The 26,654-nt window shown below is 47.6% G+C and overlaps 3 protein-coding genes across 3 annotated transcripts in view; 1 reads left to right on the top strand and 2 right to left on the bottom strand.

Moving 5' to 3' along the window:
* AKT2 (AKT serine/threonine kinase 2) overlaps positions 1–26,654 on the top strand; it is a 350,831-nt gene that overhangs the window by 148,969 nt on the left and 175,208 nt on the right. The window lies entirely within an intron of this gene.
* Positions 1,426–2,606, bottom strand: LOC126028154 (phosphopantothenate--cysteine ligase). The gene is made up of 2 exons (XM_049787203.1): positions 2,099–2,606; positions 1,426–1,921 (listed from the first exon to the last, which is right to left on the bottom strand). Exons 1-2 carry the CDS (start codon positions 2,604–2,606, stop codon positions 1,494–1,496), a joined length of 936 nt encoding a protein of 311 aa, XP_049643160.1. The 3' UTR covers positions 1,426–1,493.
* Positions 9,293–16,363, bottom strand: PSMC4 (proteasome 26S subunit, ATPase 4). The gene is made up of 11 exons (XM_049787191.1): positions 16,266–16,363; positions 15,418–15,516; positions 15,134–15,320; positions 13,928–14,074; positions 13,734–13,843; positions 13,542–13,635; positions 10,473–10,640; positions 10,305–10,381; positions 10,028–10,196; positions 9,789–9,844; positions 9,293–9,537 (listed from the first exon to the last, which is right to left on the bottom strand). The coding sequence occupies exons 1-11, from the start codon at positions 16,299–16,301 to the stop codon at positions 9,424–9,426; spliced, it is 1,257 nt and encodes a 418-aa protein (XP_049643148.1). The 5' UTR covers positions 16,302–16,363; the 3' UTR covers positions 9,293–9,423.

Raw genomic sequence — 26,654 nt, 5'->3', positions numbered from 1 at the left:
TCCCATAAGTTCTGATAGTTTGTGTCTTTATTGTCATTTGTTTCCAGGAACCTTTTGATTTCCTCCTTGATTTCATCTTGGACCCACTGGTTATTGAGCATGAGGCTGTTTAACTTCCAGGTGTTAAAGTGTTTCTTCTGAGTCCCTTTGGAGTTCACAAATAATTTCAGAGCCTTGTGGTCAGCGAAGGTAGTCTGCAAAATTTCTATCCTCTTGATCTTATGGAGGTATGTTTTATGTGCCAGCATGTAGTCTATCCTGGAGAATGTCCCATGTACATTGGAGAAGAATGTTTATCCATGTTTCTGGGGATGGAGTGTCCTATATATATCCACTAGGCCTCTTTCTTCCATTTCTCTCCTCAGGTCTAGTATATTTTTGTTGGGTTTCAGTTTGGTTGACCTATCCAGTGTTGACAAAGCCGTGTTAAGGTCCCCCACAATTATTGTGTTGTTGTTGATATTATTTTTCAGATTTGTCAACAGTTGTATTAAATATTTTGCTGGCCCCTCATTCGGTGCATATATGTTTAGGAGAGTGAATTCTTCCTGCTCTACGTACCCCTTGATTAATATAAAATGTCCGTCTTTGTCCCTTACAACCTTCCTGAGTATAAAGTTTGCATTATCTGATATTAGTATGGCACCATGGGATTTAATGTCATCTTTGTGTATAAGTTTGGTGTGTCTGTTGGTCTGTCTTGTTTTTTTTTTTTTTGTTTTGTCTTTTTGTTTTTTTGTTTTTGTTTTTTTTGGGTCACACCCAGCAGCGCTCAGGAGTTACTCCTGGCTCCACACTCAGAAATCGCTCCTGGCAGGCTCGGGGGACCATATGATATGCCAGGATTTGAACCAATGACCTGCATGAAAGGCAAATGCCTTAACTCCACACTATCTCTCCGGCCCCATGGTCTGTCTTGTCTTAAAGTAGACCTTTACGTTTTTCCTTTAAAGCTGTTTTTGCATCTGTATTTTCTTTTTTTTTTTTTCTTCAATTTTTGGCCACATTTTTTATTGCACTTAGTTTTTTTTTAATAGGTCTATGTTCCAAACGACACATGTATCCATCTTTTGAATCCTCATAATTCTTACAGCCTAGTACATAGTAGGCATCAACAAACGATCTTCAAAAGCAAAATCATTCATGCATCCTTAATTCCTCTATAATACAAATATTGATTTTCAGACCCACATGTATACTCTGAAAGATATAATTTCCAATAAACTCTTATGAAAAAAGTGAGAACCTCCATGTGTTCATTTTCAAAATCAAGATCACATTCAGGCATTTTTTAGCTGGTTCAGTCATCACAGTTTTGCTCATTTTCATTTATAGTAAGTATAAAATAGCCTTGAGAAGACAAATAACAAAGTAAAACAACTGCCTGTACATCAATCACTTTTTTTCCCTTCATCCTGTATATCTTATTCTGGTTCTCACCATTTGTCAGGGCCCTGGTCCACTGAACAATGTTTGATTCTCTAATGGCTTTTTCAGTTTTTGTCGCACATAAAAGCTGTGTGTCGAGACTTAAGATCATTCACTATCTTCTCTTCTATCTCTATACCTTTTTCTTCTTCCTCCTCCGAGAGCAATAACTTAGTTTCTGAGTCTTTGGTTACAATAATGACAAAGGATCTTCGTGACTCAAGGATATTAGCCACCACCACTTGATGCCGATAAGTGTCCAAAGCATTCCGTGCACGATCAATTACGATGGATGGATCAGTCTCCAACTTAAAGGAAATTATAAATGCTTTGGGAGCCCAGTCTTTAACCAAAGGAGATAGCATTTTTGGTACCATCTTCATCGTTATCTGCAGTGGGCCCCCAGATGACTGGATCTTGTGTTCGGGCATTTCGGAGGCAGGAACATAGAAATCGGACACGGCCGCGGCCAGGTAAAACATCGCAGAAGGGCCTGCAAAGAGAAAAGAGAAGCACGCGGGTGTCATAAGTCGGATCGTGCTGTGGGATGAGCAACTTTGCAACACTCGAGATCCCTGGCTGTGGACTCCGAGGGTGAGTGTGATGATAGGGTGGAAGGAATCTGGGAAGAAAGGCACAGCCTGCAGGCAGGCAATCCATAGACTCGCACCTAGCGGACTGAGAGCCTGCGCCGCAGCTTGGAGCAGGTGCAGGTAATCGGCCAAGGTGGTGAACTCGACGGCCAGGAAGGTGCCTGCAGCCGCGGCCTCTTGGTAGCGCCTCAAAGCCGAAGCGAAGCCCGGGAGCGCCTTCTCATCGGCCTCCAAGCTCAGCGCGCCCGAAGGAGAGGCGCCCGAGGGCCGCAGGGTGGACAGCCAGGCCTGGGGCGGAAAGCGGTGGGCGAAGGGGAAGGCGGAGCGCGCGCGGTGCAGGAACAGGACCCCGTAGCCGGCGGCCAGGAAGGCCTCGGCCGAGGTGGCCCCGCGCCGCCCGCTGCTGAAGTTGTCCAGGAAGCGCACTGGCCGCGCTTCCAGGGGGACCTTGGTGCCGCCCGACGTGATCAACACCACCCGGCGGCCCTGCGCGTTCAGCCCCGCGGCGAAGCGAGCCATCACCTCCGCCCAGCGAGTGGCACCCGCCGGCCGGGGAAATTCGGCCACCAGGTCAACTTCCGCCATTAGTCCCGCATCTGTATTTTCTGATCTGTTGTTTATCTGTGAAGCTATGTATCCTTCCTTCAAACCTGAACATGAGTCGGGATGGGTGTAGTATCCTAGGTGAAAGCATCCATTTCATTCAGTCTTGTCACAATATCCACCACTGTCTTCTGGCCTTGAGAGTTTCTTGTGACATGTCTGTTGTAAATCTTAAGGGTGCTCCTTTGAATGTAATTTCCCCTTTTGATCTTGCTGTTTTCAGTATTCTTTTTTTTTTTTTTGGGGGGGGGGGTCACACCTGGCAGCACTCAGGGGTTACTCCTGGCTCTAGTCTCGAAACCGCTCCTGGCAGGATCGGGGAACCATATGGGATGCCGGAATTAGAACCACAGTCCTTTTGCATGCAAGGCAAACACACTACCTTCATGCTATCTCTCCAGCCCTGCTTTCAGTATTTTATCTCTATCTGTGGGATTTGTCAATGTGACTAGGATGTGTCTTGGGATGTTTTTCTTCAGGTCCTTTTTTAGCTGGTACTCTTCGGGCATGCAGAATTTTATTTCATGCAGTCTTTAGCTCTAGTAGTTTATCTGTGATGATGTTTTTTTGACTGTTTATTCTTCCTGGGGATTTCCTTCCTGGGCTTCTGGGACTCCAATGATTCTTATGTTGTTTCTGTTGAGTTTATCGATGACTTCATTTTCATCTGTTCACATTCTTTGAGTACGTTTTTCCATTGTATGATCATTTGCCTTCAGGTTCTTTTCCAGTCTCTTCTGCTGTATGGAGTTGTTCTGCATTTCATCTTCCAGTTCACTGATTCTGTCCTTGGCTGCTGTTACCCTGTTGGAGAGGCTTTCCATTGAGGTTTCAGTTCAGCTACCATGTTTTTCAGATCTGTTATTTCAGTTTGAAGTTTTCTGATTTCTATCTTTGTATTCTGTTCAGCTAGAGCTATGTTTTTTCCCATGAGGATCCTCCATATTTCTTTTCTAAACTCCTTATCTGAGATATTGATCAGATGATTGGTATTTTTTGGGTCATCAGAGCTATCATCTTCATTTTCTGTGCATGCATGGTGTTTGCCTACAAGGTTTCCCCATTGTCATGCTTATAGTGTGATTTTTTTTTCTGCATGTTATGGTGGGGTTCATTAGTTAGAAAGAGCACGTGGCCATAAAGGCTCTTCTGGAGCCTCTAGGAGACAGTTTTTGCTGGGCCCTTCTTGGACCTCTCAGGAGAGTTTCAGGAGACAGAAGAGTAGAAAAACACACAAAGGCAACATGTCCCCTCAGATTCTCCCAGTTGGTAATCTCCGCCATTATATTTCTTTCTTTTTTTTTTTTTTTTTTGTGGTTTTTGGGTCACACCCGGCAGTGCTCAGGGGTTATTCCTGGCTTCATGCTCAGAAATTGCTCCTGGCAGGCACGGGGGACCATATGGGACGCCGGGATTCGAACTGATGACCTCCTGCATGAAAGGCAAACACCTTACCTCCATGCTATCTCTCCGGCCCGCCATTATATTTCTTTATGTAGCTATGTTACCTGTTGCAGAACAACTCTTGATGGGGTTGACTGATGGAGGGATGGAGGATGAGGTCTTTCTCCTCTAGCTCGAACCACCGTCTGTCACCCTGTACAGCCAGTGGTTCTGAGGTGAATGCGGCAGGAATAAAGCTAACAGGCAGTCAGACTTCAGAAGATATCAGCTTTATTCCATCGATAAGGCTGAAGCCCAAAACTCCAAAATCAGTCCCAGAACAAAAGCCCCAGCCTTCCACAGACCCTTGCTTTTATACATCATAATCAGGTACCACCCTAGGGTGGGAGCAGAATGCCAGGTCACAACTTAGGGTAGGGCACAATCACGGATCAGGGTAGGATCAGTAACATAATAATCCCATGGAAATGTTTACATACACAACAGTTACCCTCCACCCTCCATTCTTCCTGTGTAACCTTACCTGATGGTAAGGTCTGCCCATTTCTGGGAGGAGTCTTTGCAAGTAACAAGGATTGCCTCAGGAGCAGGAAGAAATTGATTCAGGGGTTGATTCATGGATTCAGTGAGAGATGAAGAAAGAAGCAGCAGGAGAAGACATGGAAGAAAGAGGTTGAGATGACAGGGTTGACTATGGAACTAGCTTAAAAGGTTTTAAAGCTTAGGAGCCACGTGGTGGCTTGAGCCTAAATAAAGCTGATGTCTCCTGAAACCTGACTGTCTGTGAATCATTTCTTCATGGCTAACCTAAACCCTCAGACCCACAGGCTGAAGGGAGTTGGAGGAGTGTGGCCCAGGCTGGCAGAAAAAGGCCTCTCCATCCATCTCACCGTCATCCATCACCATCCAGGACAGTTAAACTACACAGTTATTCTTTTGTTTTGTTTTTTATTTTGGGCCACATCTGGTGACGCTCAAGGGTTACTCTGCACTCAGAAATTGCTCAGAAATCGCTCCTGGCTTGGGGGGATCGTATGGGATGCTGGGGATCGAACTGCAGTCTGTCCTAGGTCAGCCGTGTGCAAGGCAAATGCCCTACCATTGCTCCATTGCTCCGGCCTCATCTTCATGCAGTTATTCTAAATACTACATATAAGTGGTATTTGTGGGATCTTGTTTACTCCTTTATTGTGTATTTATTTGTGTATCCTCAAAGAGCTCCCAGAATGAGAAATCGATTCCCATCCCCTTATCCCCTTGTGGGGGGAGATCTTGGTAATATTTACCCACAGCAAATAATCCACACAGACAGGAGGGTAAAGGGGTAAAAAGGTTGGGAGCAGAGAGTTCTTTGTCAGCCTACTACCAGCTCCAAAAAACACCTGGAGCCAGCTAGTCAACTCTGCCAAAAGACCCTGAACACCTCGCTCCCAAACTATTTATTCAGCTCTCAATAGTGCCCCCACCTGGAAGGTCAAGGTGGGACAACAGGCAAAGAATAATCTTATAGAAATGTTTTCATATACAACAATATTATTCCTGATTTATCCTTCTTCTAGTTTATTTCATTTAACATAATACTTCCAGTTGCATCCATGTTGCAGTGAACTGTATGACTGAATCTTTCCTTACAGCTATGTAGTTTTCATCATGCGCACACGCACACACACACACACACACACACTATACCTTCATGATCCAATTGTCTGTTGTTGGACGTCTAGGTTGATTCCAACTCTTAGCTACTGAGTGCTATGATGAATAGTGAGTGGCGTGCAAACATCTTTTGGATAAACGGTTTTCTGTCCTGGGGATAGATACCCAAAAGTGGGATTGCTGGTCTTTTAACTAAGGCTCTGTGATTTAAAAGTTGCTCATAATAGTTGTGTCAGGCATATAATATTTCAACACCAGTCCCACCACCAATGATCTCTTTGCTCCACTTATGTCTTCGGTTCCCTCCAATCCCTCAGGTCATCCCCTTGGCAGGAATATAACACAATTATTATCATAGTACTTTCCCTAACAAACCTTAAAGAAATGGCAAATGGAATGATCTAAAAATAAATCGATAGTCAATTCATGGTGATTGTTATGATTTTAACCTGTGTAAATTATATCATTTAATACAAGATATTATACTACCTATTCTCATTTACGTAACTAAGCAAAGTTAAATGTGAAATATAGTTAGGCCTAGAAAAATACAAAGTTTTATCCTAAGAAAGGGAATATTGGTTTTATATCAAACATATTATAGACACTGCGTAAGTGTCTGCATTAATAAGTAAAAAATTGGGGCTGGGTGGTGGCGCTAGAGGTAAGGTGCCTGCCAAGGCGCTAGCCTTGGATGGACCATGGTTCGATCCCCCGGCATCCCATATGGTCCCCCAAGCCAGAAGTGACTTCTGAGCGCATAGCCAGGAGTAACCCCTGAGTGTCACGGGTGTGACCCAAAAACAAACAAACAAAAAAAAGTAAAAAATTGCAATAAAATCTCTGGATGTAGGGTCCATAGCAGTAGTGCAGTGGTTAGGGTGCTTGCTTTGTACATAGCCAACATAGGTTTGATCCCCAGCACCCTATATGGTTCCCCAAGCATACCAGGAGTGGTTCCTGAGTGCAGAACCAGGAGTAATATCTGAGCATCGCTGGGTGTGGACCAAAAACAAACAAAACCCAAAACACACACACACACACACACACACACACACACACACACACACACACAACCATTAAACCATCAGGCAGTATGACCCCAAAACAAAGCATCTCTATATGTAAAAAACTGATCAGACATAGAACAATTAGTATAAATGAGACATTAATTTATTATTAAAGAATCCCTTAGCAAGCATACTTTTTTTTTTGGTTTGTTTTTTGTTTTTGTTTTTGGGTCACACCCAACCACCCAACGCGTTCAGGGGCTACTCCTGGTTCTGAGCTCAGAAATTGCTCCTGGAAGGCTCAGGGGACCATATGGGATGCCTGGAATCGAAACAGGATTGAACTGTGTTGGCCGCGTCCAAGGCAGACACCTTACTGCTGTACTATGGCTCCAGCCCCAAAGCAGCATACTTCCTTAATCTAGTAAAGGGCAACCATATGCCCCTTAGTGAGTTCTATACTCAGTGCCACATGTTGGCAAGTTTTTCTGGTCTTTAGTTTTTGGGCTACACCCGGCTGTGCTCCAGGCTTATTCCTAGCTCAGCGCTCATGGGCCACTCCTGATCATATTCAGAGGACTATATGGGATGTTGGGGATCAGACCTGAAGGGGTGGCATGCAAAGCAAATGCCCTACCTGCTGTGCTATCATTCCAGCCCCTGTCCAGTCTTTTAAAACTTTATCAACATTTCTTTGCAAAATTGGCTTCAAGGCTAAGAATTGCCTGCCCATAATGCTCTGTATTGTTCCTTCAAATGTGAATAATCTAGTTGGGTAGAGATTTCCTAGTGGTGTTAATTTCATTGAGTTTTTTGTTCTTGGCTTTTAGGCCACACCTGGTGATGCTTAGGACTTATCTCAGGCTGTTTAAGGATCATTCATGGCATACACAGTGCCCAGGATCAAACCCAGGTCAGCTACTTGCAAGACAAGTAAGCGCCCTACCTGCTCTGGGTCACATTTCAATTGAGGTTTTGTACTATTATTTCTTCATTCTCATCTTATATGATATATGATATACATATATGATAGATCTGTTGTAAATATTTTTCTTTTTTTTATGTTGCTTTCAGTATTTTGTTTTTATTTTTGACATTTGTCATTATTTGAGTACAACGTGTCTTAAGAGTTTTCCTAACTGAATCTATTTTCACTGGCACCCCTCAGACATCTTAGATCTTGGTGTCTGTATTTATTCAATTTGGGGCAATTTTGTTTTTGGGTACATCTAGTAATACACAGGGGTTACTCCTAGCTCTGCTCAGGGGACCATATGGGACACTGGGTGGATGCAAAGCAAATGTCCTCCTACTCGTTGTAGTATTGCCCCAGTTCTTCTGGGAAATTCTTATCTATGATTTCTTCATCAAATTTGCCTTCCTCTTCTTCAGACACCAATGACTGTTCCTTCTGAACTAAACCGAGTTCTCTAGCATACTGTTCCTTTCTTTAAAAAAAAAAAGAGATTTGGGGCCCGGAGAGATAGCACAGCGGTGTTTGCCTTGCAAGCAGCCGATCCAGGACCAAAGGTGGTTGGTTCGAATTCTGGTGTCCCATAGGGTCCCCCGTGCCTGCCAGGAGCTATTTCTGAGCAGACAGCCAGGAGTAATCCCTGAGCACCGCCGGGTGTGGCCCAAAAACCAACAACAAAAAAAAAAGAGATTTGGAGCCAGAGTGATAGCACAGTGGTAGGGCGTTTGCCTTCCATGCTGACAACCTGGAAGGAGCAATTTCTGAGCAGAACCAGGAGTAACCCAAGTGCTGCTGAGTGTGGCTCAAAAAAAAAAACAAAAACAAATTACACACACACACACAACCCAAAACCACCAGAGATGACCTGTTCTTATCCAGACATGTCCCTGGAATACGTTTCCAGATTTGGTTTTTGGGCCACACATGATATTGAGGGCTTACTCTGGCTCTGCGTTCAGGGATCCCTCCTGGTGGTACTTGGGGGACAACAAGTGGTGCCAAGTATTCAGCCAGAGTCAGCCACAAGTAAGTCAGGCACCTTATATGCTATACTAACTCTCCAGTTCTGCAACTATCTATCTATCTATCTATCTATCTATCTATCTATCTATCTATCTATCTATCTATCTATCTATCTATCTATCTATCTATCTATCATCCATCCATCCATCCATCCATCCATCATCTATCTCATCTTTGCCAAACCCAAGTGTGAAGAAGACGGTACTCCTAAAAAACTAAATGGGTCTGCTTGTGGGAAATATAGGGGGAACATTTGTACTAGGAGCTTTATTATGTGGTGATGAGCTAATCTGAAGTGCACTATCCCTTTTCCCAAATTTAGTTGGAATTCTTTGCTGCTCTCATTTTCTGTTTTTGGGTCATACCAGCTGTGCTTGGGGCTTGCTCCTAGCTCTGAACTCAGGGGACCATATGAAGTGTTGGGGATCAAACCAAGGTCAGCTGTGTGCAAGGCAAGTGCCTTCCTCGCAGTCTTCTCGTCTCAGACCCCTGTTGATTTCTTCTGTCTCAGGCTCTTATTCTGCTCTTCCCCTGCTACTTCATCAGCAGAACCAGTCAAGAGTCAGGACCCAGACTCGCCAATGGAACTAGACAACTGAAAATTGAAACCAGATTTCATTCTTGTGTATTTATTGACCTAAACCACTCCTAGATAAAGAGAAAAAGAGAACTAGTTTGGGGAGGGGGGAGGAAAGAAAAGGCCCTAGCCCCTGTGGTGCCGTAGTGGGGAGGGTCATTTATAAAACTCATGCTCCTGCTCATCCTTCTTGATGACTGTCTTGTATGCTTTCTCGAAGTCCTTGGCCAGAACGATGTAGCGATTCTCCCTGACGGCCAACATCCCACTCTGTTGGGAAATGAGAAGTGATAAAAGGTTCATAAGGGCTATGTGTGGTTAATGTTAAAACGTAAAAATACTCAGTCTTGTAAACCTACGTTACCTCCAAGAAAAATACATTTAATTTTGTAGCCTAATGAGGGTAGAGGAAAACTGGGGCAGAGCCTGAGCTTGGGGAGGCAGTGAGGGAGCAGAGATTGAGTGCACAGAGGCCCCCGAGAGATCTCCACACCCAGATCCATTGCAACAACGTGACTTACTTCCTGACAGATGGAATTGATGTCGGCTCCTGAAATCTTATCTGGTCGGGCCACATCTGCATAGGGGAGTTAGGCAAACTGTTCTTGGTAGGATCTGAGGAGTGCCGGGTTGGGGCTGAAAGCCACTTTATTCCACATCACAGGCCTGGGTCTACCCCAGTGCCAACTGGACGGTGGCAAAGGGGACAAGCAACCCTCCTTCCCACCATGGCCCTCCTTTCCCTTCAAGAGCAGGATACAATCTTCCAAGTCCACCTCCTCAGACAGATTCATCTTGCTGGTGATGGTAGAGAAGATCAATCTCTTCTGGCGGCGGTCAGGGAGTGGAAATTCAATCTTCCGGTCTAGTCGGCCGGGCCGCAGCAGGGCGGGATCCAGGGTGTCAGCTCTGTTGGTCGCCATGATCACCTGGCACAACGGACAGGCTGCCTAAGACTTCTGTCTCCACAGCCCACCCCACCATCCCCTTTCTAATGCCCACACTATCCCCTCTCATCCTCAGCCCAAATTCCGAACCTTGACATTGACGTTCTGGTCAAATCCATCCATTTGATTCAACAGTTCCAGCAGAATTCTCTGAACCTCCCTGTCAGCTGGAGAGAGTAGTATAGTCAGTCTGGGCTGTCCTATGTAGCCATCCTGCCTGCTACCCGGGCCCCATTTGGGTGTGCATCACCCACTTACCCCCAGTCTGGGCATCAAATCTCTTGGTGGCAATGGCATCGATCTCATCTATGAAGATGATGGCAGGTGCGTTCTCCTTAGCCAGGCGGAACACGTCTCGGACCATGCGGGGGCCCTCGCCCAAGTACTTCTGGACAAACTCAGAGCCCACAACTCTGATAAAGGCAGCTGGGGACAGGAGGACATGTATTGAGGCCTGCTCAGCTGTGATGGCAACTGAGACTTGCCTGAGGACAGCCCTATCTTTGAGTGTCCATCCCCCACACCAGTAGTATTGCTCTGCCACACCAGGGCTTGGTCCAGATGTGGGGGAGGACCAGCCCCCTGCTGAACTCAAACCTTAAAAATTAGTAAAGGCAGGGCCCGGAGAGATAGCACAGCGGTGTTTGCCTTGCAAGCAGCCGATCCAGGACCAAAGGTGGTTGGTTCGAATCCCGGTGTCCCATATGGTCCCCCGTGCCTGCCAGGAGCTATTTCTGAGCAGACAGCCAGGAGTAACCCCTGAGCACCGCCGGGTGTGGCCCAAAAACCAAAAAATAAATTAAATAAATAAAAAATTAGTAAAGGTTGGAGTGATAGCACAGTTGTAGGGCATTTGCTTTGCATGCTGCCGACTTGGGTCTGCCAGGAGTGATTTCTGAGCACAGAGCCAGGAATAACCCCCCCCCCCCCAAACCCACCTACTAAGAGATGTGCTATCTGGGGGGGGGGGGTCTGACATTTCAAACACTGGAGTTTTAAAAATGCACCTATTATCTAGTAAGTCTATATGGAAAATATCGTGCCTTAAAGACAGGAAATAATCTGCGTTACTTTCTACTACAAGTACCCACTTTGAAAACAGTGAGTTGGGGGTCACAGGACTATCAGATGTAGCTGGAAACAGAGATGAAGGCATCTTTGTTCTCTACTTTTTTGTTATTTTAGGTCTAGACCCAACCATGTTTGGGGGCCACTCCTGGCTCTGTGCCTGGGAAACACAGTGCCAGGATCAGATCAGGCAAGCTCTGTACCCAGAGCTCTGTTGCCAGCTGCCTGTTTGTGACTGTGGGGGCTATTCCCAACAGTGCTCTGGGGCCTCTAGGGCTGCATCTAGCTCTCCTAGGGGTCAGAGGTGAAAAGGATGTGGTGCATGGGATCAAACTCAGGGCTATGTGTGTACTCATCACTTAAGTGCCACCTCCTTAGCTTTCTGAACCCCTTTAAAGAAGGGATACCAGAATGTCCTATTGGGGCTCACATTTAGACGCACTTCATTAACAGATTCCAGCACCAGTGGCAATGTGTTAACCTCTCAAAGTTTGATTTTGCTTTCCTTTGGGCCAAATCCTGTGATGCTTGGGAGACCACACATAGTGCTCAGGTACTGAACTCAGGTTATCCATGTGCAAAGCAAATATCCTACACCCTGAACTATCTCCCTAGTCCTACTTCAAGTTATTTCCAAACCACCAACTGATTTTCCAGGAACATCCCCAGGCCTGTCACCTGGCACCCCACGGAAAGAAATACTCCTGTCCCAGAACTTGGCAGTTTCTGTCCTTACCAAGCAGCCCCGTGTAAGCTCAGATGCTGACAAACCCCAAATGCAGACCTGACATTAGGTTCCAGCGTACCCTATGCCTGCTCCTAGTATCTAAACTGTTGAAGAGTATTTCTGAGGATGTGGGTTCCAGGGACCCCTACTTTCACTGGGACTGAGCAGTGCATCCTGGGGCCCAAGCTTTGAAACATCAAACCTTGCACAACAGAGCTGAGAATTGACAGGAGGGGCAATCAGGAACCCAAGAGACCCTGAAATTGTTCTCAAGAACTATTTTAAAACTAACTGAGGGCTGGAGCAGTGGCACAGCGGTAGGGTGTTTGCTTTGAACGCGGCTGACCCAGGACGGACTGAGGTTTGATCCCCTGGTATCCCATATGGTCCCCTGAGCCAGGAGCGATTTCTGAGTGTATAGCCAGGAGTAATTCCTAAGTGTCACCGAATGTGGCCCAAAAACAAAACAAACAAACAAAATTAAATAACTGTTCCTGAGGCTGGAGCAGTGGTGCAGCTGTAGAGTGTTTGCCTTGAATGCTGCTAACCTAGGACGGACCGTGGTTCAATCTCCCAGCATCCCATATGATCCCCCAAGCCAGGAGTAATTTCTGAGCGCAAAGCAGGAATAATCCCTGAGCATCACTGGGTGTGGCCCAAAAAGCAAAACAACAACAACAAACAAACTGTTCCTGGTGCTGGAGCACAGTGGTAGGGCATTTGCCTTGCATGTGGCTAGTTAGTTAGATCCCTGGTATCCCAGATGGTTCCCCAAGCCTGCCAGGACCAATTTCTAAGTGCAGATTCAGGAGTAACCCCTGAGCACCACTGAGTGTGGCCCACCCAACCCCCCCCCCCGCAAAAAACAAACAAACAAAAAAACACAAAGCAAAACAAAAACAAACTCTTTGAGAAAATATAGGGGTGAGGTGCTGGCCTTGAATGCAGCCATACCATGCAGTCCCTGGCACCTATGAGTGTCCTGCAGAGCCAGAAGGAAACGTTAAGAACAGCTAGGTGTGAGCCCAAACCACCCATTCACCCCCAAAATAAACTTTCGTATGACACCCCTAATGTGAGCTTCTCTATTTCAGCCTGGCCCCCACCACTGCATTCTACTGTCCCATAGTACTGACATTGTGGCCACATGCATGCCTATGTAAGAAGCCAAATTCCACAAATCAACATAAGCTTTGCAATGCTTCTGGGATGGAATCTGGCATTTCCTGTTGCCTTTCTTTTTGGGGGGAGGAGGGAAATATTCACTGAACCCATGACTCTGCCACCACTAATAGCTTACTACCCACTGGAGGAGAATCACCACTTAGATCTCCACTGTTGGGACAAGGGAACTGGGTGTCCATGAGAATGACTGTACTGCAAGAGGGTGCCTAGGACTTGAACCCCATAGCCTGTGCTCCACTGCAACATGCAGTCTTTGGAAGATGCTGAGCCAGGAGCAAATATGGAGCTACAGGAGGGGCGGGGGGGGTGGGTGGGTGGGCAGGTCCCGGGAGCACTGACGCACTTACCCGTCGTGTGGTGAGCCACGGCTTTCGCCAACATGGTCTTGCCGCAGCCCGGGGGGCCGTACATGAGAACGCCACGGGGAGGGTCGATGCCAATCTATACCAGAGGGAGAGTGAGGTCTGTGAGCTGGGGTGAGGCGTCACTCCCAATACCCAGAGGTGTGTTCCAGCTTCCTGGCCACTTCAGCCCCTCACCTGCTTGTAGAGCTCAAAGTGCGTCAGTGGGAGCTCTACAGCTTCCCGCACCTCCTGCTTCTGGATGTCCATGCCCCCGATGTCCGCGTACATCACGTCCGGCTTCTGGTCTGTGGAGACAGTAGCACTTGCGTTCCCACCTGCTCTTGTAGGGACCCTGCAGCCCTTCGTGACATTGCAGCGTATCCCCTTACCTGAAGTGAGCATCATGATGCTGCTGTCAGCCTCAGGGGGCAGCACATCCACCAGCGCGTTGCTGTGTTTGTGCAGGGCCACCGAGGCATTGGGTTTGAGAAGTTCCCGGTCGATGGTGCTTAGGATGCGCACGTAGTAATTGGAGCCTGGGGGAAAGAAGCAGGGACGGTGAGAAAAGTGGGGGTCGGTCTCAAGACTGGCCTCGTTCACTGATCTCAGTGTCTACAATAGGCAGGGGGCATCTTCCTCTCCAACCATACCTATTTTCTAGACTTGCGTCCTCCAGGTTGTCTACCTGCCGCCCTTCACACCAACCACTTCCAGGGTCAAGGTCAACGGTAGTAGAGCAGGTAAGGCTCTGGTCTTGTATGTGACCCATCTGGGTTTGATCCCCAGTACCACATATGGTCCCCTTAGCCCAGCCAGGAGTGATCCCTGAGTGCAGAGCCCCCTGAGCACTGTGGGGTATGGCCCAAACAAACAACAACAAAACACAGCAACTGCTTCCTTGTCTGTCCATAGTGCTGACTCTCACTCGAAGCTTCCCTCAGTGTTCTTGGATCTTCCCCCAAATTGTACAGTTCTTCCTGGGTCTGTCTCCAGTCCTCCATGTGAATGAAATTCACCCTGGCTCTTTCCCATCTTCCCACCACAGTGACCTTCCACCCTGCCCCTAGTCTCTCCAGCTGCTTCCATCATGGGCACTTCCCTGTTCAGCCGTCTTCTTCTGCTTCACCTTGGGCTTCCATTCTCACACACAAGCCACCTCAGTGAGTGCTACCCAAACCTTTTCCCAGCTACAAGTAATCTCTGAGTACAGAGCTAGGAGTAAGCTCTGAGTGTTGCTGGATGTGGCCCCAAAATAGAAAAACAAAACCAAAACAGAATGGAAAACAGTAGGCCTTACATAGTAAGGCTAAGTTGCATATGGTTTTCTGTGTGTGTGTGTGTATGTGTTTGTGTGTCTGTTTAAAGACAAAACACACCCATCCACATGTGCATACACATATTGTGATGGAAAGCATTTAAAATCTGTTTCCATTTCTGGATCAGAGACAGGAGACTCTGGAAAACACCATTACATTGTCGTACCTTGTCTGTCATTGACCCTAGCTCAATTTCCAGATCATGGCAGCTACCAGTTACTTAAAAACAGGGACCTGACCTCCCTTAACTCTCCCCCTTGAACACTCCCCTCACCAGACCTGTAGTAGAGCCCACGATGGCTGTGTTCTGGTCCACAGCCTCCAAAAACTGCCCAATGACCAGGGGGATGCTCTGGATCCGCTTCACCTCCTCCTGAGCATGAAGGAATTCCTTCTTCAGGTTCTTCTGCTCGTCCTTGATGTACTCCTCCTGCACCTCCAGGAACTCCAGCTCCTGCTGCAGCTTCTGTGGGCAGAGGAGTGATGCAGGGACGGGTGAGATGCAGCGAAGATGGGATGTGTGTGAGTGCTGTTGAGACCCCAGCAAGGGGAATGTCAAATACCTTGTAGCGGCTGTACAGGTCCTCCAAGTCCTCAGGCTCTGGCCCCAGGAAGGACAGGCCCGTCTGGGGTCTCGACACAGAGAGTGCTGGGATCTCATCCTACACCACAGAGGGAAACTGAGGTTGAAAGGGGTCCTTCGTGTAAAATTCTGCAGTCATTTCTCTCCCAACGGGCTGCTGACACCTAACTTCTCTAATAGGCAGAACCCCCTCCCTCAAACAGGCTCCTGATCTTCTCCAGCTCCCCAATACCCTTCTTAAGACTATAAACCCCCAATAGCTTTCATGTTCATACCTTTCCACCGTGTTATAGTAACTCATCAAAGCCCTTCCCTGCATGGAGGCCTTGAAGTCATGCAGCTCTCAAAGAGGGGTTCAAGTCTCCTGCCCTTCCCATCCGCCCCATTACCTACCCCATTTCCCTAACTGGAGGATCAGGGAACCTCTTCTCCCATTAAGTCCTTGTCATTCAGCATTCCAGGGTCCCCCAAATATCACTGTGCTGCATCAGAGACTATTCAGCACCCCGCCACCAGGCAGGGGCCAGGCCACCCTGGGACAGGACGCGACGCAGGTGCGAGCTCTAAGATTCATCCCGCGCCCAGAGCGGCTTGGAAAGGCTTCGGAGAAGCAATGCACCTCGGACGCCGCCCCCTGCCCCGGCCCCCGGCCCCCGGCCCCTACCGAGTCCCGGCTGCTTAATCACCCCTGGCCACCCATCCAGGCCGCAGCTCGGCACAAACTACAGGGGCCTTGGAAACACCCATCTCCGGGCCGCCGCGGACACTCAGCAGCCCCACTCGGACGGGCGGCTCTCGCCCCTGGCCCGCCAGTCCAGGGCCACCAACCTGAGCTTTCTCCACCAGGATGCCAATCTCCTCCATAGTGACCAAGCCACCGAATGCGGCCGGGCCCGAGCCAGTCACTGCTTCCGCCGCCGCTGCCGGAAGTCCCGGATCCGGGTGCAGTCTGGGAAGTGTAGTTCAGGCCGGGAACTCGTTCAAGCGGAGCGCGGGCTGGCCGGGCCCTATAGGACCGAGGGCCAAGGGAAGGCCCGGCTCCGGGCTCCGGGCTCCGCCTCCGGGTGGGCGTGGCGTTCTCCGTGCTTGCGCGAGGCCCCAGAGGCGCGCGTGCGTAGTAGTGCGCGGAGGAGCCCATTCCCCGGGCCGCGGCGGTCTCTGGTTGTCTGGGCGGTAGGGGGCGCTGTCGCATCGCAGTCGGTTCAACCGAGGATGTCCACAGAGTTATGGGAAAATCTGGGGAGCAAGTGTGTAGTGTGGGGCTGGAAGGGCTTTCTTGGAGATGTGGGGACCCCGTAGGAGTTCTGCACATGTTTATAAAGCGAGACTTTATAAACCTGGCTCTGCTCTGGGGGTGTAACCACCCCAGACTAGTGGTGACCTTGGACAGTGGGGTTGCCAACAGTGAGTGCCCTGATGTTGGCCCATGCAGGAGACTTAACAGCCCAGCCTGGACTTTCCATGCTTCACTCAATGCATCTTAGCGACATTCTGTTCCTCTTACAGAGACAGAACCAGCCTCCAGGTTTCATCCTCAGATCATCAATCACCAAAGTCAGAGCTTCAGGCTAGCTAGGATCCTTTGGTGCTTCTTACACCAGGCAGGGTGTTGTTAAATAATCCTGTTACTTTTTTTTAATCGGTTTCCAAACACAGACAAGTACACAAAGCATTAATGAGCAGTGGTATCTGCTAAACCAGTGCATCTCTTAAACCAGGACCCAGACCAAGAATCCAAACTCCAACCCCAAGTCCACAGAAACTCCCCCTATGCTCCACCACCTCGTGGTCCCCTCTACAAGTGATCATTCTCTCCATTTCCACACCCATATAGCGTGTACCATGTATGTGTCTGGCTGCTTCTGCTGAATGGATATCTGAGATTCATGTTGCTTGTGGGAATAGTTAGTTCATTGTCATCTCTGGTTTCTGTTGTGTGATTAAGGGGCAAGCTGGCTATTCTCCACTCTGGAGCAATTCTGTTCGCTGTGACTATTTCAGGCCCTCTCTTTGATGAATTGATGGGAATTACTCTCCAGAGTGGGATTTTGAGTTTTAAGGCAGATAAGTGTTTAGCTTTTCTAGACACAGTCAAATGGAATCAACTCTCACTCCCTCCAGCTATTCGTATAGCGTTAACTTAAACCAAGTTTAGATGTTTGCAGCTTAGAGGCCAATATTCTAGAGATGGTGTGAGAAAAGTAAAATTATTCGGGTGCTATCAGTCTGAGAAGATGGCACACTTTTATTCTCACCTCCCCCACCACCATCTTGCTCTCAGCATGTTCCTTTTCTTTTCTCTTTTGATTTTGGACCACACCCAGCTACGCCCAGTTTTGACTACTGGCTCTGTGCTTAGGGATTATTCCTGGTGGGCTCAGTGTACCATATGGGGTGCCTAAAATTGAACCTAGGTTGAGTGGATGTAAGGCAAGCACCCTACCTGCTACTGTCAGGTTGGTTTCTGTAGGGCTGTTCCTATACTGATAAGTCTGATGAGCTTCAGGGATCTTTTCAGAGGATCTGCTTGATCTTTTCCCATGATGCAAGGAGTCTTTGGGCATAAATTCGGGAGTTTTTCCAGAGCCCTCTTGCTTTTTCTCTCCCTGTGCCTCCCTTCATTTGTTACTGCACATGATACAACAGCAAAAACAACATAACTTCTTTTCAGAGCCCTGTGTCAGAGCAATAGCACAGCAGGTAGGGTACTTGATTTGCATTCAGCCAATCCGGGTTGGTCTTCAGAGTCCACCAGGACTGATCCTAGGGAAAAAGCCATAGAGGAGCGGAGCTGTCTCTGTGTGTCCAGAGAGACAGTACAGTGGCAAAGATGCTTGCCTTCTATGTGGCCAACTTGGGTTCAATCCTTGGCAACACATAGACACCCAAGCCCTGCTCTGCAAAGAGCAAAATCAGCTCTGAGCTCAGAGAAAAGAATCCATGCTAGATGTGGCCTTTAAACATAAATTGATTTGTGAGCCAAAGAGATAGTACAAGGGTTAAGGCGATTGCTTTTTGATTTAAGTGTGATTCTTGGCACCACATAGGGTCCCCCAAGCATTCATTGCCAGGAGAGACCCCTGAGCACAGAACCAGGAGTAAGCCCTGAGCACTTGCCAGGTATGGCCAAACCCACCCCAAAGAAATTCTTTTGTGAGGGACAGGATGGCTTCTTGTGCTCTCTGGCTTACGTACATTTATGTTATCTACCTTACCATTTCTTCTCTCCAACCCCCAAAACCCTAGACCCATGAACCATCTTCCCAGCCCCTCTTCTTGTTTACTTTGGGGGGGCAGGGTGTACCAGGGGACTTTATGTGGAGCCAGAGATCAAGAGGGCATCTGTCATGCTGCAAGTGCCTTAACCCATGTATTTGCTCTCTGAGTCTCTTATTTATTTCATTATTTTTAAATTTTAGGCCACACCCAGAGGGCTCAGGGATTATTCCTGGCTCTGCACTTAGGAATCACTCCTGGTGGGCTCAAGAGACCATATGGCATGCTAGGGATCAAACCAGGTTAGACATATGCAAGGCAAATGCCCTACCTGCCGTGCTATAGCCATGCCCCTCTTCTTATTTCTTTTTTTTTTTTTTTTTGGTTTTTGGGCCACACCCGTTTGACGCTCAGGGGTTACTCCTGGCTAAGTGCTCAGAAATTGCCCCTGGCTTGGGGGGACCATATGGGACGCCAGGGGATCGAACCGAGGTCCGTTCCTTGGCTAGCGCTTACAAGGCAGACACCTTATCTCTAGCACCACCTTCCCGGCCCCTCTTCTTATTTCTAACCCACATTGAATTCAGATTCAAACCTAGTGGGAGATTTTGGCCTTTATATTCCAAGCCCAGGACAGTTTTTTTTGCCAAGTTCACCTTTGGCTATGACAATCAATGTATCCCTTGGGACTTTTTTTTTTTTTTTTAAAGAAATAATGATTATACCAGAGAGATGGCACGGAGGTAGGGCATTTGCCTTGCATGCAGAAGGACGGTGGTTCGAACCCCGGCATCCCATATGGTCCCCTGAGCCTGCCAGGAACGATTTCTGAGCATAGAGCCAGGAGTAACCCCTGAGCGCCACTGGGTGTGACCCAAAAACCAAAAAAAAAAAAAAAAAAAAAAAAAGAAAAGAAAAGAAAGAAAGAATGATTACATATGGTACTGGAGAAATTACTGTGGGTAAGGTGCTTACTTTGCATGTGGCCAACCCAGGTTCCATCTCCAGCATCCCATATGGTCCCCTGATCTCCGCCCAAAGTGATTCCTAAGTGCAGTCAGGAATGAGCCCTGAGCACCACCAGGTGTAACAAAAAAAAAAAAAAAGGGAGAGTCAAGGAGGGTTTTTCTCACTTAAAACTCTTAAAACTCGGGGCCAGAGATATAGCACAGCGGTGTTTGCCTTGCAAGCAGCCGATGCAGGACCTAAGGTGGTTGGTTCGAATCCCGGTGTCCCATATGGTCCCCTATGCCTGCCAGGAGCTGTTTCTGAGCAGACAGCCAGGAGTAACCCCTGAGCATTGCCGGGTGTGGCCCAAAAACAAAAACAAAAAAACAAAAAAACAAACAAAAAAAACCCCCCCAAAAAACAACTCTTAAAACTCATAACTGGGGCCTGCTCAGGAGTAACCCCTTAGAGCCACTAGGTGTGCCCTAAACATTAGGTGTTTCTGGTCACAGCCGGCACCACTCACGTGTTACTCAGGGTCATTTCTGGTGGTGCTTGGGAGACCATATGGGAGGCCAGGAATTGAACCCGAGTAACCTCATGCAAAGCAAATGCTCTACCCACTATGCTATTGCTCGGGCCACTGAGTTCTGCTTCTTGTTTGTTCTTATTTTGAGGCCACACCTCTTAGTGCTCAGGGCTTACTCTGGCTCTGAGTTCAGGATTCACTTTTGACAGGGATTGAGGGACCCTATGGGGTACCAGGAATTGAACCCTCATTGGTCATACATAAGGCAAACGCCCTCCCCACTGTACTATTGCTTTGCCCCCTCCCCAGAGTTTTTATTTTTCCAAGCCAGACTTTCTTCTCTGTATCATTCTAATTTTTTCTTCTTCTATTTTTTTTTTTTTGGTTTTTGGTTTTTGGGCCACATGCAGCAGCACTCAGGGATTGCTCCTGGCTCTTTGCTCAGAGGACCATATGGGTCTGTCCTGGGTTGGCCACATGCAAGGCAAACACTCTACTGCTGTGTTATCTCTATAACCCCTCATTCCAATTTTAGTATATGTGCTGTCGAAGTGAGCACAAGCCAAGCTTTCTTTTTTTTTTGGTTTTTGGGCCACACCCTGTGACGCTCAGGGGTTACTCCTGGCTATGCACTCAGAAGTTGCTCCTGGCTTCTTGGGGGACCATATGGGATGCCGGGGGATCGAACCGCGGTCCGTCCTAGGCTAGCGCAGGCAAGGCAGGCACCTTACCTCCAGCGCCACCGCCCAGCCCCAAGCCAAGCTTTCTTAAAGTAGAAGGGCATTGAAACCTTTGGGGTTTGGGGGTGAGAATAGACATATCAAGCGATGATCAGGGGTTACTCCTGGCTCTGCACTCAAGAATCACTCCTGATGATCCTTGGGAGGCTATATGGGATGCTGGGCATTGAACTTGGGTTGGCAGCTTGCAAGGCAAGCACACCACCAACTGTGATATTGCTTTGGCCCTGACATTTAAACCTTTGAATTTAGAGAGTTTTTCAAGGTAGCCCCTCATACAGTTCACACACACATATACACATCAGTATGACTTCTCCTCCCTTCCATCTCCCCACTCCGCCCCACCTGTTGAGTTCCACCCATTGAACAGATGTGCAAACTCCAGTGAACTGGATTTATCTCCTGCTTCAAACCCAAGACTTTGTTCCTTTCACAAGAAGCCCGGAGATCTCTTGTTTTGAGTGAGGGGGTTTCCTGATCTGGGTCTTTAGGGGTCTGGGAGAGGCTGAGTGAGTCCAGGGACCTGAAGAGTAGTAAATTCAGACCCAGGAGCTGGGAGAGAACCTGCCCTGCATCCGAATGGATAGCTGAGCTCAGGGCCAGCACGCTGGCCCCATCAAGACAGAACATTCAGCACCCCAGGACCTTCAAGATGGAGCTTCACTGTGTCCAATTTGGTGTTTCAAGGGAAGTTAGAAAAACTCCACATGTGCCAGAGTGATAAGACTGTGGGCAGGATGCTTGCCTTACACACAGCAGATCTGAGTTCAATTCCTGACATCTCATGGTCCCATGAGCACTGCCAGAAGTAATTTCTGAGCACAGAGCCAGGAGTAATCCCTGAGTACAGTCATATTTAGTCCCAACCCCATAAAAGTCTTCTCTTTTGGGGCCATACCTGGGGTGCTCAGGGCTATCTCTTGGCTCTGTGCTCAGGGACACTCCTGGCAGGCTTAAGAAAACATATAGAGTTCTGGGGGATTAAACCTGGGTTGGTCACATGCAAGGCAAACAGTCTATCTGTAGTACCATTGCTCCAGTCCCAATTTTCTGATTTAAATTTAAATACTTCAAACCACCATGCAGGCTAAACAAAATACATTTGGGTGGCTTAAGCCAAAATACAGTGAGGAGGGCACTTGCCCTGCATGCAGCTAACCAGGGTTTGATTTCCGGCATTCCCTATGGTCCCCCTAGAACCTCTAGAGTGAGACCTGAGTGCAGAGCCAGGAGTACAGGAAAATGTGGCCAAAGACCAAAACAAAGACAAACCATCTGGAGGCTTCCTGCAGAGGAGAAGTGACCGCAGTGGAGAGGTGGCTGCTGGCCGAGGCTCACCCCCTCCCTAATTTTCTCCCACAGGCTCAGGGACAAAGAACCTCAGCTGGTGTCAGGGTAAGGTGCAGGGGGAGGAAACAGTGACTCAGAAGGCAGCACAAATGCAAAGTGGGGGGGGGGGCTGGGGTGTTAGGGGGGGGGCAAACAATTCCCAGCCTTGACTGTTTGCTTCAATACACTTTGACTCATTCCCCTGTTATGGTCTATGACTCATTTTTAAAGTTTTTATTGTGAACAAAGTGAATTATGAATCTTTCACAGTAATATTTAAGATACATAGTAACGATGAATCAGGGCCATACCCACCACCAGTGTTGTCCTCCCTTCACCCCTGTTCCCAGCATGCATCCCATATCTCCCTCTTTGCCCCCCAGACTGCTAGTGTAACTGGTCCTCTCTGTGTATAGCTTGTTGCAGATTGGGTATGGATTCTGTTGTATGACTCTTTTTTTTTAATTAAAATGTTTTGGTTTGGGGGCTACACCCAGCAATGCTCAGGGCTTATTCCTGGCTCTGTGCTCAGGAATTACTCTTTTTTTTTTTTCTTCTTTATTTGTGAGGAATTACTCTTTACAGAGCTCGGGGACTATATGGGATGCTGGGGACCAAATTCAGGTTGGCCACATGCAAGGCAAGTGCCTTCCCCACTGTATTATTTCTCCAGACACAATAGTTTAAAGAAACCCCATACACAATGAAATGCAGTGTACGCAGACACTGTATCCACAGACCTGAGAGGAAAACTACATAGAAAGCATAAACCCTTTCAAAGATACATATTAGTTTTGGGGCCATACCCAGAAGTGTACAGGTGTTACACATGGCTCTGCACTCAGGAATCACTCCTGGCAGGCTCGGGGACCACGTGAGATGCCAGGGATCAAACCAAGGTGAGCCAACATGCAAGGCAAACTCTCTATCCTCTGTGCTATTGCTCCAGCTCTTCAAAACTAGTTTTTTAAGGTCAGATTTGTTTGACCCCAGCCGGCAAGTGTGCTCTTTTCTTGGAGGAGGCCCTGGGCTGTCTCTGGCACCACTTTGTCCCTTGAGCCCCACAGAGTGTGATACCTAAGCCAGAATCATCCCCTGACCACAGCCTGTTCTGGCCTAAGAAACTTAAAACTTTTTTTGTATTTCTCATTCTTTCTTTAAAAATTATTTTTAATTACTTTATTTCAGCACTGTAGTTTGCATAATTGTTCACGATGCAATTGTTGCTGGCATTTAATGTTCCAGTACCAATCTTACCAGGAGAGTAGCCTGCCCTGCACCACTGTCTCCCGTTCCCCACCCCAGGCCCCGAGCCTGTCCCCTTTGGCAGGCACAAAATAATTTATTTTATATTGCTTGTTATAAAAAATGGAAATTTGGAAATAAGCTTCAGTGAAAGAGAATTTGTGAAAATTACTATATCTCACCATGGGGTCATTGAGTCATTGTTTGAGGAGTCACTAAGCTGTTTGTTTTTTTTTTTTGGGTTTTTGGGCCACACCCGATGACGCTCAGGGGTTACTCCTGGCTATGTGCTCAGAAGTCACTCCTGGCTTGGGGGACCATATGGGACGCCGGGGGATCGAACCGCGGTCCGTCCTAGGCTAGCGCAGGCAAGGCAAGCACCTAACCTCTAGCGCCACCGCCCGGCCCCTAAGCTGTTTGTTGTTAGTTGAGCTTCTGTGTTGTTTTGCTTATTGAGCTGAGTTGGCTTCTATGCTATTTTCCCATCAAATTTGGTGTGCTAGCAAAAAAAATTTTTTTAAGTTTTTATATTGGATCCCAACAGATAGTACAGTGGGTAGAGTGTCTGTCTTGCACACAGCCAAGAAACATCTCTGATCACTGGTAGGTGAGCCCCCAAAATAAAAACAACAAAGTCCATTTGGAGCCTAAGAGATAGTAATGCAGGCAGGATACTCGTCTTGCATCCAGCTGACCTAGGTTCCATCTCTGGCACCCCACATGTTCCCCTAAGCACCACCAGAAATGATCCCTGAACACAATGCCAGGGATTAGCCCTAAGTGCCACTTGGTGTTGTTCAAAAACAAACTAACAAACAAAAATGTTCGCATTTTAGTTATACAGAGTGTGAAATTGGACTAGAGAGAGAATATAGTGGATAGGATGCTTAACTCACACCTCAACTGGTCTCCCCAGCCTGGCCAAGAGTGATCCCTTAGCAAAGAACCAGGAGTAAACCCAGAGCATGGTTAGGTGTGGTCTCAAACAAAATCAAGAGTAAAAAACAGTACTAACTTTTTGCCCATTTAAAAATTACCTTAATTTTAAGTTTCCCCCTTCACTTCCTCCCTTCTGGTATTGTCCCTTTCTTGAAGTCACATTTGATAATGTGAAGTGGTGCTGGGATTGAACCTGGGACCGCACACATGACAAGCAGACACTCAACTAGACAGCCTCATTCCTGGGCCTGGTGATAACATCTTAGCTCTTTGCTTTTACCTTTCAGTTCTTTTTGTTTGTTTTGTTTCTGGGTCACACCAAGTGGTGCTCAGGGCTTACTCCTGGCTCTGCATTCAGAATCACTTCAGTCAGGCTTGGGGGACTATATGGGATGCTGGGGATTGAACCTGAGTCATCTGAATGCAAGGCAAATGCCTTACCACTGTGCTATCACTCCAGCCCCATCCCAACCAAGTCTGGAACCTCCCAAACATGTCCTGAACAAAGTACCAATCCATCAAAAAGGAGGAGGAAACTGGTGGTCTGACAGTGCCCTAGAATATCTGGACACTATATCCTCCAGGTATATCTCACCAATTGTAAAGAGCATAGGAAATTCTGAGCATAAAAGGAAGCCCTTTACCTGAGGTGGGGGCCACTCTCCTCCTAAAGGGGATGGCCCTGACCAGTTACTCAGCTCCGGTACTCAACATTTGCTTGACTGGTGATTTGTGCATAATAAAATCTTTTCATACAAAGCTCATTGTTTTGTGTAATCTTTCGTATGCTGGACCCTAACTAAAGGAGAGCAGTTGAGCATCTGGCAGGAGGTAGGGGAAAAGAAGGGGGTGGCATTTTTTCTTTTTATTTTTTTGGGGGTCACACCTGGCAGTGCTCAGGGGCTATTCCTGGCTCTATGCTCAGAAATCACCCCCAGCAGGCTCAGGAGACCATATGGGATGCCGAGATTCGGACCACAGTCCTTCTGCATGCAAGGCAAATGCCTTACTGCTGTGCTATCTCTCCGGCCCCAAGAAGGGGGTGACTTTCAAGGGGTTGCATGAAAGGAGGTTTTTGAGGTGAGAACAGTTCACACTGTCTATTTTGCTGTCATGTTTTTTGTTTGTTATTTGGAGGCCACATTAGTCAGTGTTTAGGAGTTACTCCTGGCTCTGCATTCAGGAATCACTCCTGGCAGTGTTCAGGGGACCATCTGGGATGCCAGGATTAAACCCGAGTCACAGCCTTGTACAAAGCAAGAGCCCTTCCAAGGCACTTGCTGGATCGCTCCAGTCCCTACGGTGTTGATTTCAACCTTGAACTTCTGGCTTGGAGAATCCTTGATTGTGTCATTCAGTGAAATTCTGAAGAGAGAAAAGACCTGGGTTGGGGACCAGAGAGATTTGAGTGGGACCCAAAGCCTGAGAATCTTAGACTTGCCTTGCAACAAGCAGACAGCAGGACCCGCCTACAGGAATCCCACAAGCAGCTTCACCTGTTCACCAGACTGGCAGATTTCCCCTAAAGAAATAGAAAAATAGATCATTCTTTGCAAATCCATTCCTGGGTTACCAAGTTACCATTTTGTGCTCCTTATCACTGTTGTTTGCCTTGGCTGAACTCCAGCCCCCTTAGTTCTTCCATTTCAGTCATTTTATGGTGTCAAATAATGATTATTTGTAACTTCATGGGGGACCTTATTTACAGTAAGTTATATAACAAAAGCAGAAGGTCATTTAGAACCAGCTGTGGCTATGTCCTGTTCTGGTGGTCTGAGGCTTGAGGAGGGCCTGGCTGGGATTCGGCGAAGAAGAGCCGAGAATTTAAGAGGCAACAGCATTGCTGGAAATGTGTCGATGGGAAATGACAGAGGGCAAAGAACTTGAACCTGGCAGTTGGAGGGGCTGGTGGGCAACTGTGCATTTTTGTGTGCGTGTGCCTGTGTGTTTGCATATTTGCATATAATCATGTGTTATCAGGAAGTCATTAACGAGACCATTATTCCACCAGTGTTCGTTTGCTCACTTGAGGGTGATCACCTGAGAGCAGGAAACTGTTTTCTGGGCTTCAGGCGAAGGGACTGTAAGCTTTGCTGATGTTTAAAGAAGATTGTTGTGGTGTGAGCTGAAGACTGTGCAAAATCTGGCTGCAGGCTGTGGCAGAAGAATGGAGGAAGGCAAGTTAGGGATGGTGGATCTCGTCCAAGAGAGCTGAGAAAGGCACAGGGGAATGAGAAGCTGCAGACAAGCAGGATGAGTTGTTGGTGTGTG

The sequence above is a fragment of the Suncus etruscus genome, chromosome 14 (genome assembly GCF_024139225.1).
Source record: "Suncus etruscus isolate mSunEtr1 chromosome 14, mSunEtr1.pri.cur, whole genome shotgun sequence".
In the NCBI taxonomy this organism is placed as follows: domain Eukaryota; kingdom Metazoa; phylum Chordata; class Mammalia; order Eulipotyphla; family Soricidae; genus Suncus; species Suncus etruscus.
Note: the sequence above shows the minus strand (reverse complement) of the source record. Positions and strands in the feature narration are given on the sequence as shown.